Below are 13762 nucleotides of genomic sequence, written 5' to 3'. Positions count from 1 at the left end.
AAGCTCAGCACAGCGGGAGTGATGATTGGCTCACAGCCAGCTGCTTGATGTGGGCAGGCACTGAAATATTTTAATTTCAAAACTCACTTAAGTGAGTGTAAATTCTGTCGGACCCAAAAAGGTTGCAGTGTACCTCAGGTTGCAAGATCCCTGTACTATGTGTCAGGTACGACTATGTGAGTAGTTGTTTATGAAATACATTCCTTCTCCAGATTACTCAAAATAATGGTAATGCATGAAGTTATACAAATATTGTATATGCAAGTGTTTAGATAACTTAAAACAAGTTCTTACAGTGCAGTTGTTGAGGCTTTGACCAATGGCAGCATTCTCATAAGGACCTCCTCTGATTTGCAGTATTTGTTTAGGTCAAACACATCCAGCTCTTTTTCGGATGATAATAGCACAAAGACCAGGGCTGACCATTGAGCAGGAGAAAGATTGGCTGTGGAGATGCTTCCTGTTGCCAGGTAATGTTGGATCTCCTCCACTAGGGAGCAGTCCTTCAGTTCACTCAGACAGTGGAAGAGGTTAATGCATCTCTCTGGTGAGGGATTCTCCCTGATCTTCTTTTTGATGTACTTCACTAGCTTCTGGTTGGTCTCCGTGCTGCTTACTGTTCGTTTCAGCAGGCCTTGTAAGGGATCCTGATTTGACTTAAACGAAAGGCCCAGGAGGAAGCGAAGGAACATGTCCAGGTGTCCATTTGGACTCTGCAAGGCCTTGTCCACAGCTTTCATATAGACCTCAGTTGCAGATGCTTTCTCGAAAAGCAGCTGCAGATGTTGGAGAGGTGTTTGTGGTTCAGCCATCACATCCTTTCTGTCATTAAAGAGTGACAGGACCACAAAAACAGCCGCCAAAAACTCATGAACACTCAGATGCACAAAGCAAAATGTATTGTCTTTGTTCAGCCCATCTTCTTCTTTAAAGATCTGTGTGAACACCCCTGAGTACACTGATGCTTGACCAAGATCAATACCACTGTTCTTCAAATCTGTCTCATAGAAAATCAGATTGCCTCTCTCCAACTGGTGAAAAGCAAGCTTTGCAAGTGACTTGACTATCTCAATGTTCTTATATGTGTCATACTTGAGTGCTGACTGCTTCATCTGAAACACAAGGAATTTTGTATACATCTCAGTCAGAGTTTGAGGAATTTCTTTTCTCACTTCTTCTCCTGACATTTGCTTCAGAACTGTCGCGGTGATCCAGCAGAAAACTGGAATGTGGCACATGATGTGGAGGCTTTGTGATGTCTTGATGTGGGAGATGATTCTGTCGACCATCTGTTCATCTGTGAATCTCTTCCTGAAGTACTCCTCCTTCTGTGGATCAGTGAACCCTCTCACCTCTGTCATGATGTCAACAAAGTCAGGGGGGATCTGACTGGCTGCTGCCGGTCGTGTGGTTATCCAGAGGCGAGCAGAGGGGAGCAGTTTCCCCTTGATGAGGTATGCCAGTAGTTCCCTCACCAACAGTGGCCCATCAACAGAACATTCTTCCTTGTCACTGAAGTCGAGCTGCAGGCAGCTTTCGTCCAGCCCATCGAGCACAAATAGAAGTTTAAATCTACTCTTTTCATAATTGGTGTTTCCTGAAGTCTGCAGTTTTCGGAAGATGTAATCAAGAGCCTCCTCTTTGATATCTCGGCTTTCCCTGATACATTTGTGAATGAGCTCGGCAAAACGAAACCTCCTCCCCTTCAGTGAATTCAGCTGGCGGAAGCTGAAGGGGAATGTGAGGTGTACATCTTGATGGGCTCTTCCTTCTGCCCAGTCCAGGATGAATTTGTAAACAAGGAATGTTTTGCCGATTCCTGCAATCCCATTGGTCAGGACTGTTCTTACGGGTGTGTTTTCTCCTGAAGGGTGTTTGAAAATGTCGTTGAGCTGAATGGATCTCTCAGTTTCTTTTGGTTTTCTTGATGTCATCTCAATGTGCCTGACCTCGTGCTGCCTGTTGACATCTACATCATTCCCATCTATGATGTAGAGCTCTGTGTAGATATCGTCCAGATGTTTCTTATCCTTCTGCTTGGATGACCCCTCTGGTATACACATAAACTTGTTCTGGAGGTTTGACTGGAACATGCGCTGGTATGATGTGATGGGTCGAGGAGGCTTTGGTCTTTGCACCAACAACTCTGTATGGAATAAAGTCACATTCTTCAGTGTGGCATCCTTATACTGCACAGAACTCAGGGAGGGGGTCAGGGTGAAAAGATACTTAAGGTTAGGGAAAGATCATGGTTTGGCTGTTTACTGAAAATTCTATTACGCCCTGTTTTGTGCTTCAAGTCAATTGAAATCATGTTAACTTTTTCAATATCTAACCAAAACTACAGTTTTTCCTTAACGTTAGCTAAGTGCTTTGAGTTGCTTTGATATTTGCCAAAACATTATACCAAACAGACCTCCCCACACCAGGAATCCAATGCTAAACAAAGCAGCACGCACAGGTGCAAGTGACTCGTTTCTTTTGTTATAACGTGAACACGGCTGTGCATGCAGGTACACTTGCACACACACACTTGTACATAAACGGTTGTTTCTAAAGAGGTAACGGTGGATGAAATCATTGCCCTGTAAGCTGTGAACTGAAATCGCTTCACCTTCAGCCTGAGTGCCAGGGGTGGGAGGGTGAGGAAGAACTGCCTGTGACTGTTGAACGGAGGAGGCTTCCGTTTTCCCTGAGGTTTCTCCAACATAAGTGGCATCCTCTGAGAGAGACAAGGCAGAGATATAAAGAAAGAGAAAGAGCCAGAGAGAAGGTGTTTAGAGAGACCTTAGTTTTTGCTCATAATGTTGGAAATCCAGGAATTTAAATTATTACGTTGTTTTGACTTAGTGCCAGCTAATGGCCTATTATGTAAATCCAAGTGTAAAAGATTTGATGTATCGAAATGAAACTAGATTTTTCAAATCTTTCTAGGACTTACTGTTGGGTTCAGAACAACTTTCGGAAAAACGCTCCACTAAATCATTCCTGCTGATCTTCTTCAGAACTTCCACCGTGACGTGCAGAGCTCCAGGGAGGCCATAGGCCTGAACCATCCGATCCACTGTGTCCTGCCTGTCGGCCTCCTCCAGCTGGCTCTTTGGGATAGCTGGGAAGCCTTTTACGATGCCAGCCTGCTTTAGGAGCCACTGGAAATGCTTGAGCTCCTCATTTCCCAAGTCCTGCAGAACCCCAGAGAGGAGCTCCACATGTGACGCCATCACTGCTCCCTGCTCACGAAAGGACCGTTTGATAATCAATCACCTAACTTCAATTATTTGATTATCAAGAGTTCCATGCCGCAGATTTATTGAGATAACTCTGCTAAAACCTGGAATCAGGTCTTTTTACCTTCCCATTTTATACTTACATCTAATTTTAGCTTTATTTATGTGTTATGTGTTCCTGTGTTTTATGATCTCACTGTTTGTATTTGCATTTGCTTTAGTTGTTTCCACTATTCTATTCCCTGTAAAATATATACTAACTTTGTTAAGAGCATTGCTTATTATTATTTTACTATTATGAAATGAATTAATCATCAAGTTCTTACATTATGCGACAAATACCCAGATACAAAAAGACCCTGGGTAAACTGGAGCCAGTTAATACCTCCTTTGATCAAAAAGTGCCCAATGGCAATATTTGCCAATGAGGGCCAAAGAAGATGCAAGAAAAATGAATCAGTCAATGAAATAAACACCATGGGGCTGGACCCTCCGGGAGTTACATGACACTGTCACTACACACACACTCCAAGTTGAGTCAAAATCTGTTTTTACACCACTCAATTGTCTACACTCAAAAGATACACACACAGCTCAGCCCACTTTAACAAAGCAAAGAGCCCCACAAAAAAAAAAACAGCACAGTGGTGTTGTGGGTTAATGTTTCGGAGGTAGTATTTACCAGCGTTTACCAACGGCTAGGCCTAGTTCTCACTAAATGCAAAAGTACAGCTGAAGATGATGGGAATGTCAATTTTGCGGGTATTTGGTCATAAACCATACAAGTGTGGAACAAATTGAAATTCCAATGCCTCTAGATGACAAGTCAGGGGACCAGCAAAGTTTTTCTTACAAAGCTTTTTTTTTTCTTTTTTTCTTGACATTTTTGGTGTGACAGTACATGCAAAGTTTACTAAAATTAATGTTGCCATATCATACATTAAAGACGTTAAAGTAAAACAGTGTCTGATAGAAACCATTTGACTGTATTCATGATGAATCCACCATCATGAACGTTTTCATGTTGTATAGGCAGTGTGCGCGTTGCGATACACTGTGTCAACCTTTTACGTGAATGAAGTAGACTTGTCTTGCTGTAGGGGATGGGATTTATATTATTTCTGTACAGAATGTTTGACTTCAACGTCTAATAAGATTCTCCCAACAAAAGAAACTGCACTGTAAAAAGAGCCTCACAACTCTGGGTTTTTAGGAAAAGGGTGTTACACGAGAACACAAGATAACACATTTACTGAGATCACTCAAATCCACCCAGATCCTTTCTTTCATCACCAGGTAGAAATAATATTTAATAATGTTCTGAGATCAACACAAAAAAAACAGATGCTCCTTAGGGAATTCAACATTAGGGTGTCCATCTGGACCTGCTTATATGTTAAATAAATAGAAATAGAAATAGAGGTGAAATAGATTGTCACTGACCTGATGATCCGCTGTCACATCATTACACATAGCATATTCACACTGTTAACCGTTGAAAGTGGAAGCATAGAATGGGGAACTTTCAGTGAATCTGAACCAGTTGTGACTAAATTACTTCCTTAGTTTCATCTCACTTCTTCATCCATCACTGAGGAAACTGGCTGGACTCATATTTACAGCATATTTACGAGGAACATTACACAAACTATATATAGAATAAAGAAATTAACATCAACCTGGATTGACTAGAACATGGCTCCCCAAAGTCCGAGACCAGCAGGTCATTGTAAAAAAAAGAACATAGATAAATTGTGTGCCCAAGGTGGTGCGCGAGTGCAGCATTGGTTGGTTCTACACATAATAAATGATCTATAAAATCATAATGTTAAATAAATGTAAAGGACCTTACCGAAACAAACCACCAAGTCACACCAAAAGCAACAAAAGGTGGGGCTCAGCTGCGGTCCCTCAGCTGTGTTGCAATGCAGGAACTTTGAGCCCCTCTGGGCCTTCTTGCCTGGGTCCTATTGCTAGACGACCCCTCCACACATAAGCACAAGTGTAGCACCATTGCAAATGAAGTAAATGGTACACCGATTTCCTCACCACAGTTCCCTTCGGACCATATTATATAAAGTCTACTAAAGTTAAGGTTGCCGTGTTATATACTGAAAGTAAAACTATCTCCAAGTGAACCTTTGACAAATGAGCGTTGCAAATCAATCCATCTTCTTGAATAAAGCGGGCTTGTCTTCCAGTAGGGGTTGCGATTTGTATTATTTCTGGTCTGAATGTTGGACTTCGACTGTTCATAAAATCTCTAAAACAAAAGAAACCGCACCATTAAAAAGGATCCCTGCAAGTCTGGCCTTTTAGAAATAGGGTTGCAATTCTGAACACAGCACCGAGAGATCAAAACGCCAAAAAAGCCAGATGTTCTGCGGAGGGTTCAACATTAGGGGGTCCACCTGGACTCATCATCTCTCTTCTTCATCCTTCACTGGGGGGGGACTGACTCAACTAACTATTGTTTTTGTTGGGAACATTTGATCCAGTTAATTTGACCGAAATAAAATATACATAGATGTAAAATGTATTATATCTATGTTTACTATTAGTAGATCTAGTATTAGTAGTAACAACAGCAGGTGTAGCAGCATTAAAGAACACATTTATATAGTATTAGCTTACATAATGATAAAGTACTGGTATTTTAACTGGTTAAATCTGGTAATTTAGTGTGCTACATTTCAGAAGGAAATGTTATATATTGATGCAACTATATTTATTTGACACCTGTAATCATTCGGTAGTTAGCTGAATAAGGTTTTAAACAATAAATGAACAAGAAATGTGATTAGGTGTACTGTACTGTAGTAATATTTACTGTTGGAACGGCAAGGACTTCACCTCCCACTATGCCTTGCGTTGCCCTGACGTGACGTCCGGTGGTGCTGTTGGCGGGCAGAACGGGAACGCTGCTGGTTGTCAGCGACGCCGAGGCTATTGTGCTATCCGGCAGCAAGGCACACAGAGCGAAGCCGATTCAAAGCACGCCACTCGGCCTTTGGGTAGTTGTGTGTCGCCACTGGCGCGTCTCCGCCTTGCTGCTCGTCTACAGCAGACGGTCAAACCACGGTGTCTTCACTCGGGCCTACCGCAAGCCCACAGAAGCGCTCCGAAGCATTCTCTGTAAAGGTAAGGCTCATGTTAGCTAGCTGTTGAGGGAAAACACGCCAGCCATGTTGCCCTCTCTGGTTGTAGGGGTGGGAGGAGGAGGAGGAGGAGGGGGGGCAGGCCGCCTAGCTCGTCTCCTTGCTCAGGTTTTGGTGAATTGCATCGCATTGTGGCCAAATCACAAGTCAAACGAAAATCGTCCGAACTTATTCTTTGGCAGTCGTCGACCGTGCAATGCAGCGCGCGAGGCTACAGCGCGCTGCAGGCATGATGTGGAAAAAACGGCGTGCACCACGCTGGCATCGACGCATCTCTTATGAAACGGTGGACGGGACAGCTTTGTTGACGGCTCCGGCGGAACAACCCCGTTTGGCTCCGAGACCGGGAGTGGACGTGCCCGCCCGCGTGCGTGTGTGTGTGTGTGCGTGCGCGCGCGAGTCCCGCCTGCCGCAGTGTGTATGTGTGTTTTTCGGTGGATGCCCGTCCGCAAATCACCCTGACCGCTCGGGAGGCATGGAAGGGGGCGTTTTTCCTCCCAGACACTAGCGACACTGCATAACAACCGAGGTCACGGTAGCCACCAGATTTGTAGGGGGGGTTCAAAATGACTGGTGGGCGTTAGTTGGACCCTCTTTATGTTAACTGGGTATGCTGGTTGTTGTAAGTTAGCCAACAAAAAAAAAAGCACACTGGACTCTACAGGGGTTCACTTGTTACAGTTCCATCATGTGTCGCCAGTCATTTCAGTGATGGCACTGATGCATACAAAGGCAGGTGCGCCCCCCCCCCCCGCTATGGGACTCAGGTAGGAAGTGCCTTGCTGTGAAGCACCTCAGTAGTAGTAGTCGTCGTCGTAGCAACGAACAGTCTCCTCATTCATGTGGCCACACAACTGGATTACTCTAAATACCGGGATTAATACGATGGTAAGCCAATAGCCGGGGTCCGAGGGTCATGGAGAATGAAATGTTCTGCTTGCTGCCTTGGTTTGTCTGTGTCGTAGGTTGTGACATTCAACGCATTGAGCTAAACATTAAGTTTTGTCAGATCTACAAGAGATGGTTTCAAAATATTCAATTTGAACTTTTTGGCAGTTGTATTTGGATAATTTAGGTACACTACTTTTGTTTTTCCTCTCTCTGGCAGCAGCGTTTTGGATGATTTGGCCTTTCTGTGACTGCCGTTGCACTAAAACAACTTGTAATTTGGATGAAGTGTGAATTTAAATGACCGTAACAATGGGTTTTTATGTGGTTGGTTTAGCCTGCTAACTCCAACATTGTGTATATTTGATAATAGCTTTTAAGCAGTTGGTTTAAGGGACGGTGACGTTCTTTCTGTTCTCAGAAAAACCTCTGTGGAAACCGGCAATGTGTTAGTGCATCTCTTCTCAATACTTTGACTTCCCTACCCTGTCCGTGCCTCTCAACTCATTTTTATTTTAAAAATGGTCTGCTTGGTGACTTCATTACCATATGACAACAACCTGACCGAAATGAAGTCAAGTCTCTGCGGGTTTGTTTTCAAAGTGTGCTGAAGCCAGTGACTGCCTCGATGCTAGTTAATGAACAACTTTTTGAAATGCTGTGGAAAGTTTACAATTTGTGGATAACAGGCGAAAAGCGGACAGAGCCATGGGTCTGTGTATTCTAGAAGTAAGCAAACCCCATTCAAAATCCCATCGACATTCGTAACTACGCTAATAACTTAAAAATACAGCCTTGGAGCAGAGCTTTTCTCAACAATATGTGGTGTGGCTCGCCGCCTATGTTTTCGTGTTGTTTATTCAGTATTTATGTTTGTAGGTGCCTTTTTTAACGGACGTAATTTCCCATAAGTCCTAAACATTCGTGTGGCCAAGCGGCGCTGCTCGACAGAAGAGGCGAGTCAAGTGTCTGGTTAGCTCACACACGTCTGTAATAGCAGCCTTACCAAGGAGTTCTTAGACAGCAGAGATTACAGCTAGAAAGTCCAAAAAAAAACACTTTTAGAAGAAAGCGCTGGTGAGTTATGATGACGTAGTGTTTTTTTTTTTTCTGTGCTTAGGAAAATTTCATTTAAATAGCGCCAAATCACAACAAGCACAAAGAAAGTCCGGGGAAGATGTAAAGTTGGTAACTTGCATTGGTGGGACATGAATGTGTACAGATGGAGAGGGAGAGGAGGAAAGCTCAATGCATCATGGGAAGTCCTCCAGCAGTCTAGGCATATAGCAGCATAACTAGGGGCTGGTCCAAGGCAGGCCTGAGCAACAGGCAAAGGTTTCAGTTTTTTATACCAACTGCTGTAGTGGATGCTGATTTGTCTTGGAATATGTACTAGTAAAGTAAACACCTTTTTTTTTCCAGACAGGCCATTGATAGAAATGCTGAATGAGAGATTGCGTTGAGTAGCAGAAACTTGTGGAACAGGGGCTTGCCTGGACATAACGTCATGACTTCGGCTCTCTGTAGTTGGTAAAAAACCTGCCAAAATGGCTGCTGCAGTGGAACCACCCAGCAGACACACTCCAGATGTAATAGCTAAAGCCTCTCACAGCGTTTTTGTCAGAGCCAGACCTTTTGAACGGTCCAGCTCTTTATCTGGTGACCCCTCCTCCTTTCTTTCCCTGCATACTCAAGTTTCAGCTTCTTTTCTCTCTTGCCCGGGCCCTAACATGGCTTCCCCCTCTGCTTTTGATCTGGGTTTGGACGAGTCTACTTTTTATTTATTATCTATTGTCATATACAAATGAAAATCACCTGCAACGCCTTCTTGTATGACTTTGTCTAGCCTACAGTGCTGTGTGTCTAATATGCAATTAGCCTGCTTAGACACGTCTTGCTGGGTTTAAAGTAATAATCTCAAAGATTTTCATTTCAATAAATGTCTTTTCCTACTGCAGCAGCTTCACATTAAAGGCATTTAACTGGCGAAACGCGAGTTGGCTTTTATTATGAATGTGTTTGTCAGTGAGATTTGCGCTGACCGCTATCGTTCATCTAAAATGCATCTACAAAACAAGACAATGGTAATTTTCGGCGTTTTTTTCGACAGCGGATCAGTTTGAAATATTGCGGGGAGTAACAGAACAAGAAGGAGTGGCCACAATGAGGGTAGTGTCGCATAGCCAGACCTATCTCCGCACTTTGTTTTAGCGAAAAGAGCTGCAGGCGACGGGCTGCACACCTCCAACTTCTCAGCAAGGTAACCGTCCACTTTCACTGTGCCCTGCTGTTTGCAGACTCTTACTACCATGTGCGGCATAAAATCAGATCATGGTTGCTCACAGAATGATGCAAAAAGGCCAATTATTTCTTGACTTTTTTTATTAAAACGACAATAGTCAGTATTTGTTTTGCTGCCCCCGGAATTCTGTCACCTGTAGTATTAAACTACAGTTTCAGTATCGGTTTAATAGAAAAAGGAGTGTCTGTATTTTTGACAGTATTGAAAATCATACCTTCTGGATTTCTAAATGTCTAAAACTGAGCAGCCTCAGTGAAGCTGAAGCAAATATATAGAGTAATACACAAGAAAAATAGGATGTCAAAGATGTGGGGGGGGTTTTATGTTACAACAGAAGGCAGAGGGACCTCAAGGAGCAATCTTCATCGTGCTTGTCATGTGTTGCTTTGTGTCCTTTGGGGGTGGCATTATTGTTCAGAAATGCCAGGAAGGATCGCACAGTGTCAAAAGGTGCGGGCTACTCATTCACTTCAATGGGACCACTGTGTTGATACAACTGGGGTACAGCGGCAAATGCTTGAGGCCAAGAAACGCGTCAAAAAAGTTGATCCTAATTCAGTTAGTGATGTCTTATTATCGTTCAGCTATTGCTTTTCTTACATCCCCTGTTGATCTGTGTGTGGTCTTGTGTCTTTTGGTGTTTGACAATGTAAGAGTTGCCTCCCAAGTTTTGTACGTAACTAATTTTGCATTTATTTCGATTTTTTTTATCAGGGATTTGAGCCGTATCACTATAATTGAAGACGAGATTAGCTTAATGTAGTTACATCTTTTAGAGCCTACATTTCAGTTTTAATGCAGTAGATGCTTCAGTCTCTAATTCCTCAGGATTGGCCACCTCATACGCCCTCGCATCCTTTCCACTTAAGCTGCATATTTTAATATTAAAACATGCCAAACTATAATTCACTTATCACTCTTATTAGTTATTCTAACCCTTTTATCATTATCTCCGCCTGTTTCCTCTTGGCCCCCACCAGAGGCGCCCTCAGCAGACTTCAAGCTGGCGACTGTTGCAGGAAAGAAGGGCAAGAAGGCTGAGGAGGAGGAGCAGCAGCCCGCAGCACCTGCAGCAGCACCAGAAGCACCAGTAGTAGTAGCAGCAGCAGCAGCAACAGCAGCAGCAGCAGCAGCAGCAGCAGCAGCAGCAGGAGTGGCGGGGGCGGCCGAGGAGGAGGAAGAGGAGGAGTATGTGGTCGAGAAGGTTTTGGACCGCAGAGTGGTGAAGGGCAAAGCGGAGTTTCTTCTGAAATGGAAGGGGTTCTCAGAGTGAGTATCCACTGGAGTAAAACTTGGCGCTGGCAATAGCGGTGGCCAGAGATATTGTTGGGGTTGTCGGTCTGTCGGTCTGTCCTTCCCATTCAGCCCATTCCCAAGCTCACTGTGACCTCACAATTACCACGACAAAGGTGTTATTGGCCATAACTCCACCAAGAATTGATTCAGCCATTTTGGCAAAATCACACAGATCTTTAATGGGATACAACAATTAAGTTATTTTTACCCAAAAGGTCAAAGGTCAACGTCACTGGGATGTCATAATGTCGTGAAAACAGAAGGGGAGATTGTGACCATATTTCACAGCTGATCGGACACTGAATAGGTTACACTTTTGACTCGGAAGGTCAGTGTGACCTCAAAAGCAGTCATTTAAGAATGAATTGGGCGATTCCAGATGTCACACACATGTCGGCTGGGACGACACGATGAGTAAACAAAAACCAGCACAGTACGGGGCTTTTCCTCCATCTGGTCCGCTCTGCCTTTCCCTTCCTGCCTCATTCTGAATTTTGAGCGTCATGGACTGGAATCATACACAATTGTGTATCGTCACTATTGTGATACTAGTGAACTTCCATTTAGCAAAAAACATATATTGTGAGTCTGGACAGACATGGATGTAAACTGCAACTTGGCTGGTTGGCGGCGGCGCACAACTGCGGGGCGTTAATTCTAGTTCTTAATCGTAACTTTGGTACTCGTTTGTGTTTTCCAAATGTAAAAAAATTGCTAATTATGTGCAGCATTAAGTATCAGTGTCAAAATTGAAAGTTTAGAATTTTGACATTGACGAACAGCCCTGCAAATAATCCTTAATTTGGAATCAAGAGTGAGACATTATAGCCCAAACAAAGCCCAACGTGCGCTCTCTTTGCACCCACCTTTTCTAGTGAGGATAACACGTGGGAGCCGGAGGATAACCTGGACTGCCCCGACCTTATCGCAGAGTACATGCAGAAGCACAAAGAGAAGGAGGAGAAAAAGAAGGAGGGCAAGAGGAAAATTGCCAGCGAGGCCTCGGGAGACTCCGAGGAGCGAGGGAGCAAGAGGAAGAAGGAGGAGGTGAGCGAAGGAGAGTCAGCCAGACCACAAAAACATATATTTAATGTTCACCGCAGCATTATCTCCTGCCTGTCTGTTTCTTCTTCTTTGGTCATGTGTCTTCTGGTTCTTCTACTTCCTGTCTCCAGGGTGAGAAGGCCCGAGGTTTCGGCAGGGGTTTGCAGCCGGAGAGGATCATTGGAGCGACAGACTCCAGCGGAGAGCTGATGTTCCTCATGAAGTGGTGGGTCTTCACTGTCAGTTTTTAAGGGTCCAGTGAGATGGCTTTGAGGTGGAATTTACTTTTCAACAGTACGTTTAACAAACTGAATAGACAGATGTTAATGGAGTATAATTTGGACCCCAGTTGGGTCTTTGTTACAAGGAAATGAGGAGACCAGTGAAGACCATGCAGTCATCGAGAGAAAACAATTGCAAAGCTCTGTATACAGCCACGCCCCCATTTATATCGTTCTAACGACGAGTTAGATGAAGCTTCGTCGGCCAGAAAATACTGAAGCTGATCATGTTGTGACCCTAACAGAACAGCCCCAAGCGGGCACAATCGGTGAATCGTTAGACAGGATTCATAAATATCTGTAATAACAGAACAAAAGCTTGCAGGAGGTCGATGCAATTCGCCATCTTACCGCTACTGTTTACGCCCGATGCGCATTGTGCAACGCCCCCACGGATGCGCCCAAAACTGGCAGAAACGCCGTCTAGAGCTACTTTGAAAGCTACTTTTAAACCGGAGCTACTTTGAGAGAGTGTCTCGCTGTTCTAGAAATTCACTACATTTCAAAGTTGTTGTTTTTTTGTTTTGTTTTTTTAAATGAAGTTGAACCTCATGCTCGACTAGAGCCGCAGAGATTACTCGATCTAAAGAAAATGAATCACCAACTATTTTGATAATCGGTGAATTGTTTTTCAGTCATTTTTCAAGCAAAAATGTCAAACTGGTGAGGATTTTGCTGCTTTTCTTTGTCGTTTATGACAGTAAAAGAAGAGTCTTTGGGGTTTTGGACTGTTGGTCAGACAAAAGAAACAATTTGTAGGCGTCACTTTGGGCTCTGGGAAATCGTGACATTTAATAGACTAAACGATTAATCGTAACAATAATTCACCCATCAGATGGGGACTACTGTCCTAGGCAACAGCTTTTGGGTGGTTATCCTTGGTAACCCTCAGTTTGTGTTTATTGTTGGAGGAAATAAACGGTGACCAGCCCATTGTCTAACACTGTTCTCTCTCTTTTGCTCTTCCTCCCTTTACCTCATCTCCTTTCTCTCTCTTGCATGTTGATCCTCCCTCTCCTCCCGTGCCGCTCTCTCTGGAATTAAAATGAACAGGAAGAACTCAGACGAGGCCGACCTCGTCCCAGCCAAGGAGGCCAACGTCAAATGTCCCCAGGTGGTCATCTCCTTCTATGAGGAGCGCCTCACCTGGCACTCGTACCCCACGGAGGAGGAGGAGAAGAAAGAGGAGGAGAAAAAGGACTAGATGAGCGGAGGAGGAGGCGACGGAGGCGCAAAGAGGAAAAGAAAGGAGGTGCGGGGCGGGAAAGCAACACTATATACACTGGTGAACTGTTGCCCAGGTAATTGATTCTAGCAGCCACTTTGGCAGTGAGAGTGGAGAAAATCCCACATCGCTGGGATTGAACTGCCAATGTAGCTGACAGAGGAAAGAAGAAGTTTGTTTTCCTGCCCTGAAAGGAGACGGGTGTCCTTTCCTCAAAAGATGCTCCCACCTGTATCCTGTACCTCAACTGAAAATATAATTTTTTTTTTTTAAAGAGGTATGTTGACACTTAGTCTTTTATTTTAATGTTTTTCCCTCGCCAAGAACGTGTCACTCGATCA

General features: G+C 43.9%; 3 protein-coding genes across 3 annotated transcripts in view; 1 reads left to right on the top strand and 2 right to left on the bottom strand.

Moving 5' to 3' along the window:
* The window catches only part of LOC139299860 (NACHT, LRR and PYD domains-containing protein 3-like), a 137996-nt gene that overhangs the window by 12708 nt on the left and 111526 nt on the right, over positions 1-13762 (bottom strand). The gene's annotated exons all lie outside the window — the stretch shown is intronic.
* On the bottom strand, positions 291-3221 carry LOC139300826 (protein NLRC3-like). The gene is made up of 5 exons (XM_070924023.1): positions 2979-3221; positions 2615-2722; positions 1691-2189; positions 816-1648; positions 291-764 (listed from the first exon to the last, which is right to left on the bottom strand). Exons 1-5 carry the CDS (start codon positions 3219-3221, stop codon positions 291-293), a joined length of 2157 nt encoding a protein of 718 aa, XP_070780124.1.
* cbx1a (chromobox homolog 1a (HP1 beta homolog Drosophila)) lies at positions 10721-13417 on the top strand. The gene is made up of 4 exons (XM_070922557.1): positions 10721-10844; positions 11747-11918; positions 12047-12141; positions 13250-13417. The coding sequence occupies exons 2-4, from the start codon at positions 11808-11810 to the stop codon at positions 13398-13400; spliced, it is 357 nt and encodes a 118-aa protein (XP_070778658.1). The 5' UTR covers positions 10721-10844; positions 11747-11807; the 3' UTR covers positions 13401-13417.

Source organism: Enoplosus armatus, chromosome 17 (assembly GCF_043641665.1).
Source record: "Enoplosus armatus isolate fEnoArm2 chromosome 17, fEnoArm2.hap1, whole genome shotgun sequence".
Lineage (NCBI taxonomy): Eukaryota > Metazoa > Chordata > Actinopteri > Centrarchiformes > Enoplosidae > Enoplosus > Enoplosus armatus.
The sequence above is the reverse complement of the archived record's forward strand: the minus strand, read 5'-3'. Positions and strand labels throughout refer to the sequence as shown.

Bases quoted from the DNA above. Each gene is read 5' to 3' on its own strand.
- LOC139300826 (XM_070924023.1), bottom strand. From the start codon at position 3,221: ATGGCGTCACATGTGGAGCTCCTCTCTGGGGTTCTGCAGGACTTGGGA. The intron at 2,723-2,978 runs GTGGAGCGTTTT...TGTCTCTCTCAG, and splicing joins AGATCAGCAGGAATGATTTA to AGGATGCCACTTATGTTGGA. The intron at 2,190-2,614 runs GTGAAGCGATTT...AGTTCTGTGCAG, and splicing joins CCCTGGCACTCAGGCTGAAG to TATAAGGATGCCACACTGAA.
- cbx1a (XM_070922557.1), top strand. From the start codon at position 11,808: ATGCAGAAGCACAAAGAGAAGGAGGAGAAAAAGAAGGAGGGCAAGAGG. The intron at 11,919-12,046 runs GTGAGCGAAGGA...TCCTGTCTCCAG, and splicing joins GCAAGAGGAAGAAGGAGGAG to GGTGAGAAGGCCCGAGGTTT. The intron at 12,142-13,249 runs GTGGGTCTTCAC...TAAAATGAACAG, and splicing joins CTGATGTTCCTCATGAAGTG to GAAGAACTCAGACGAGGCCG.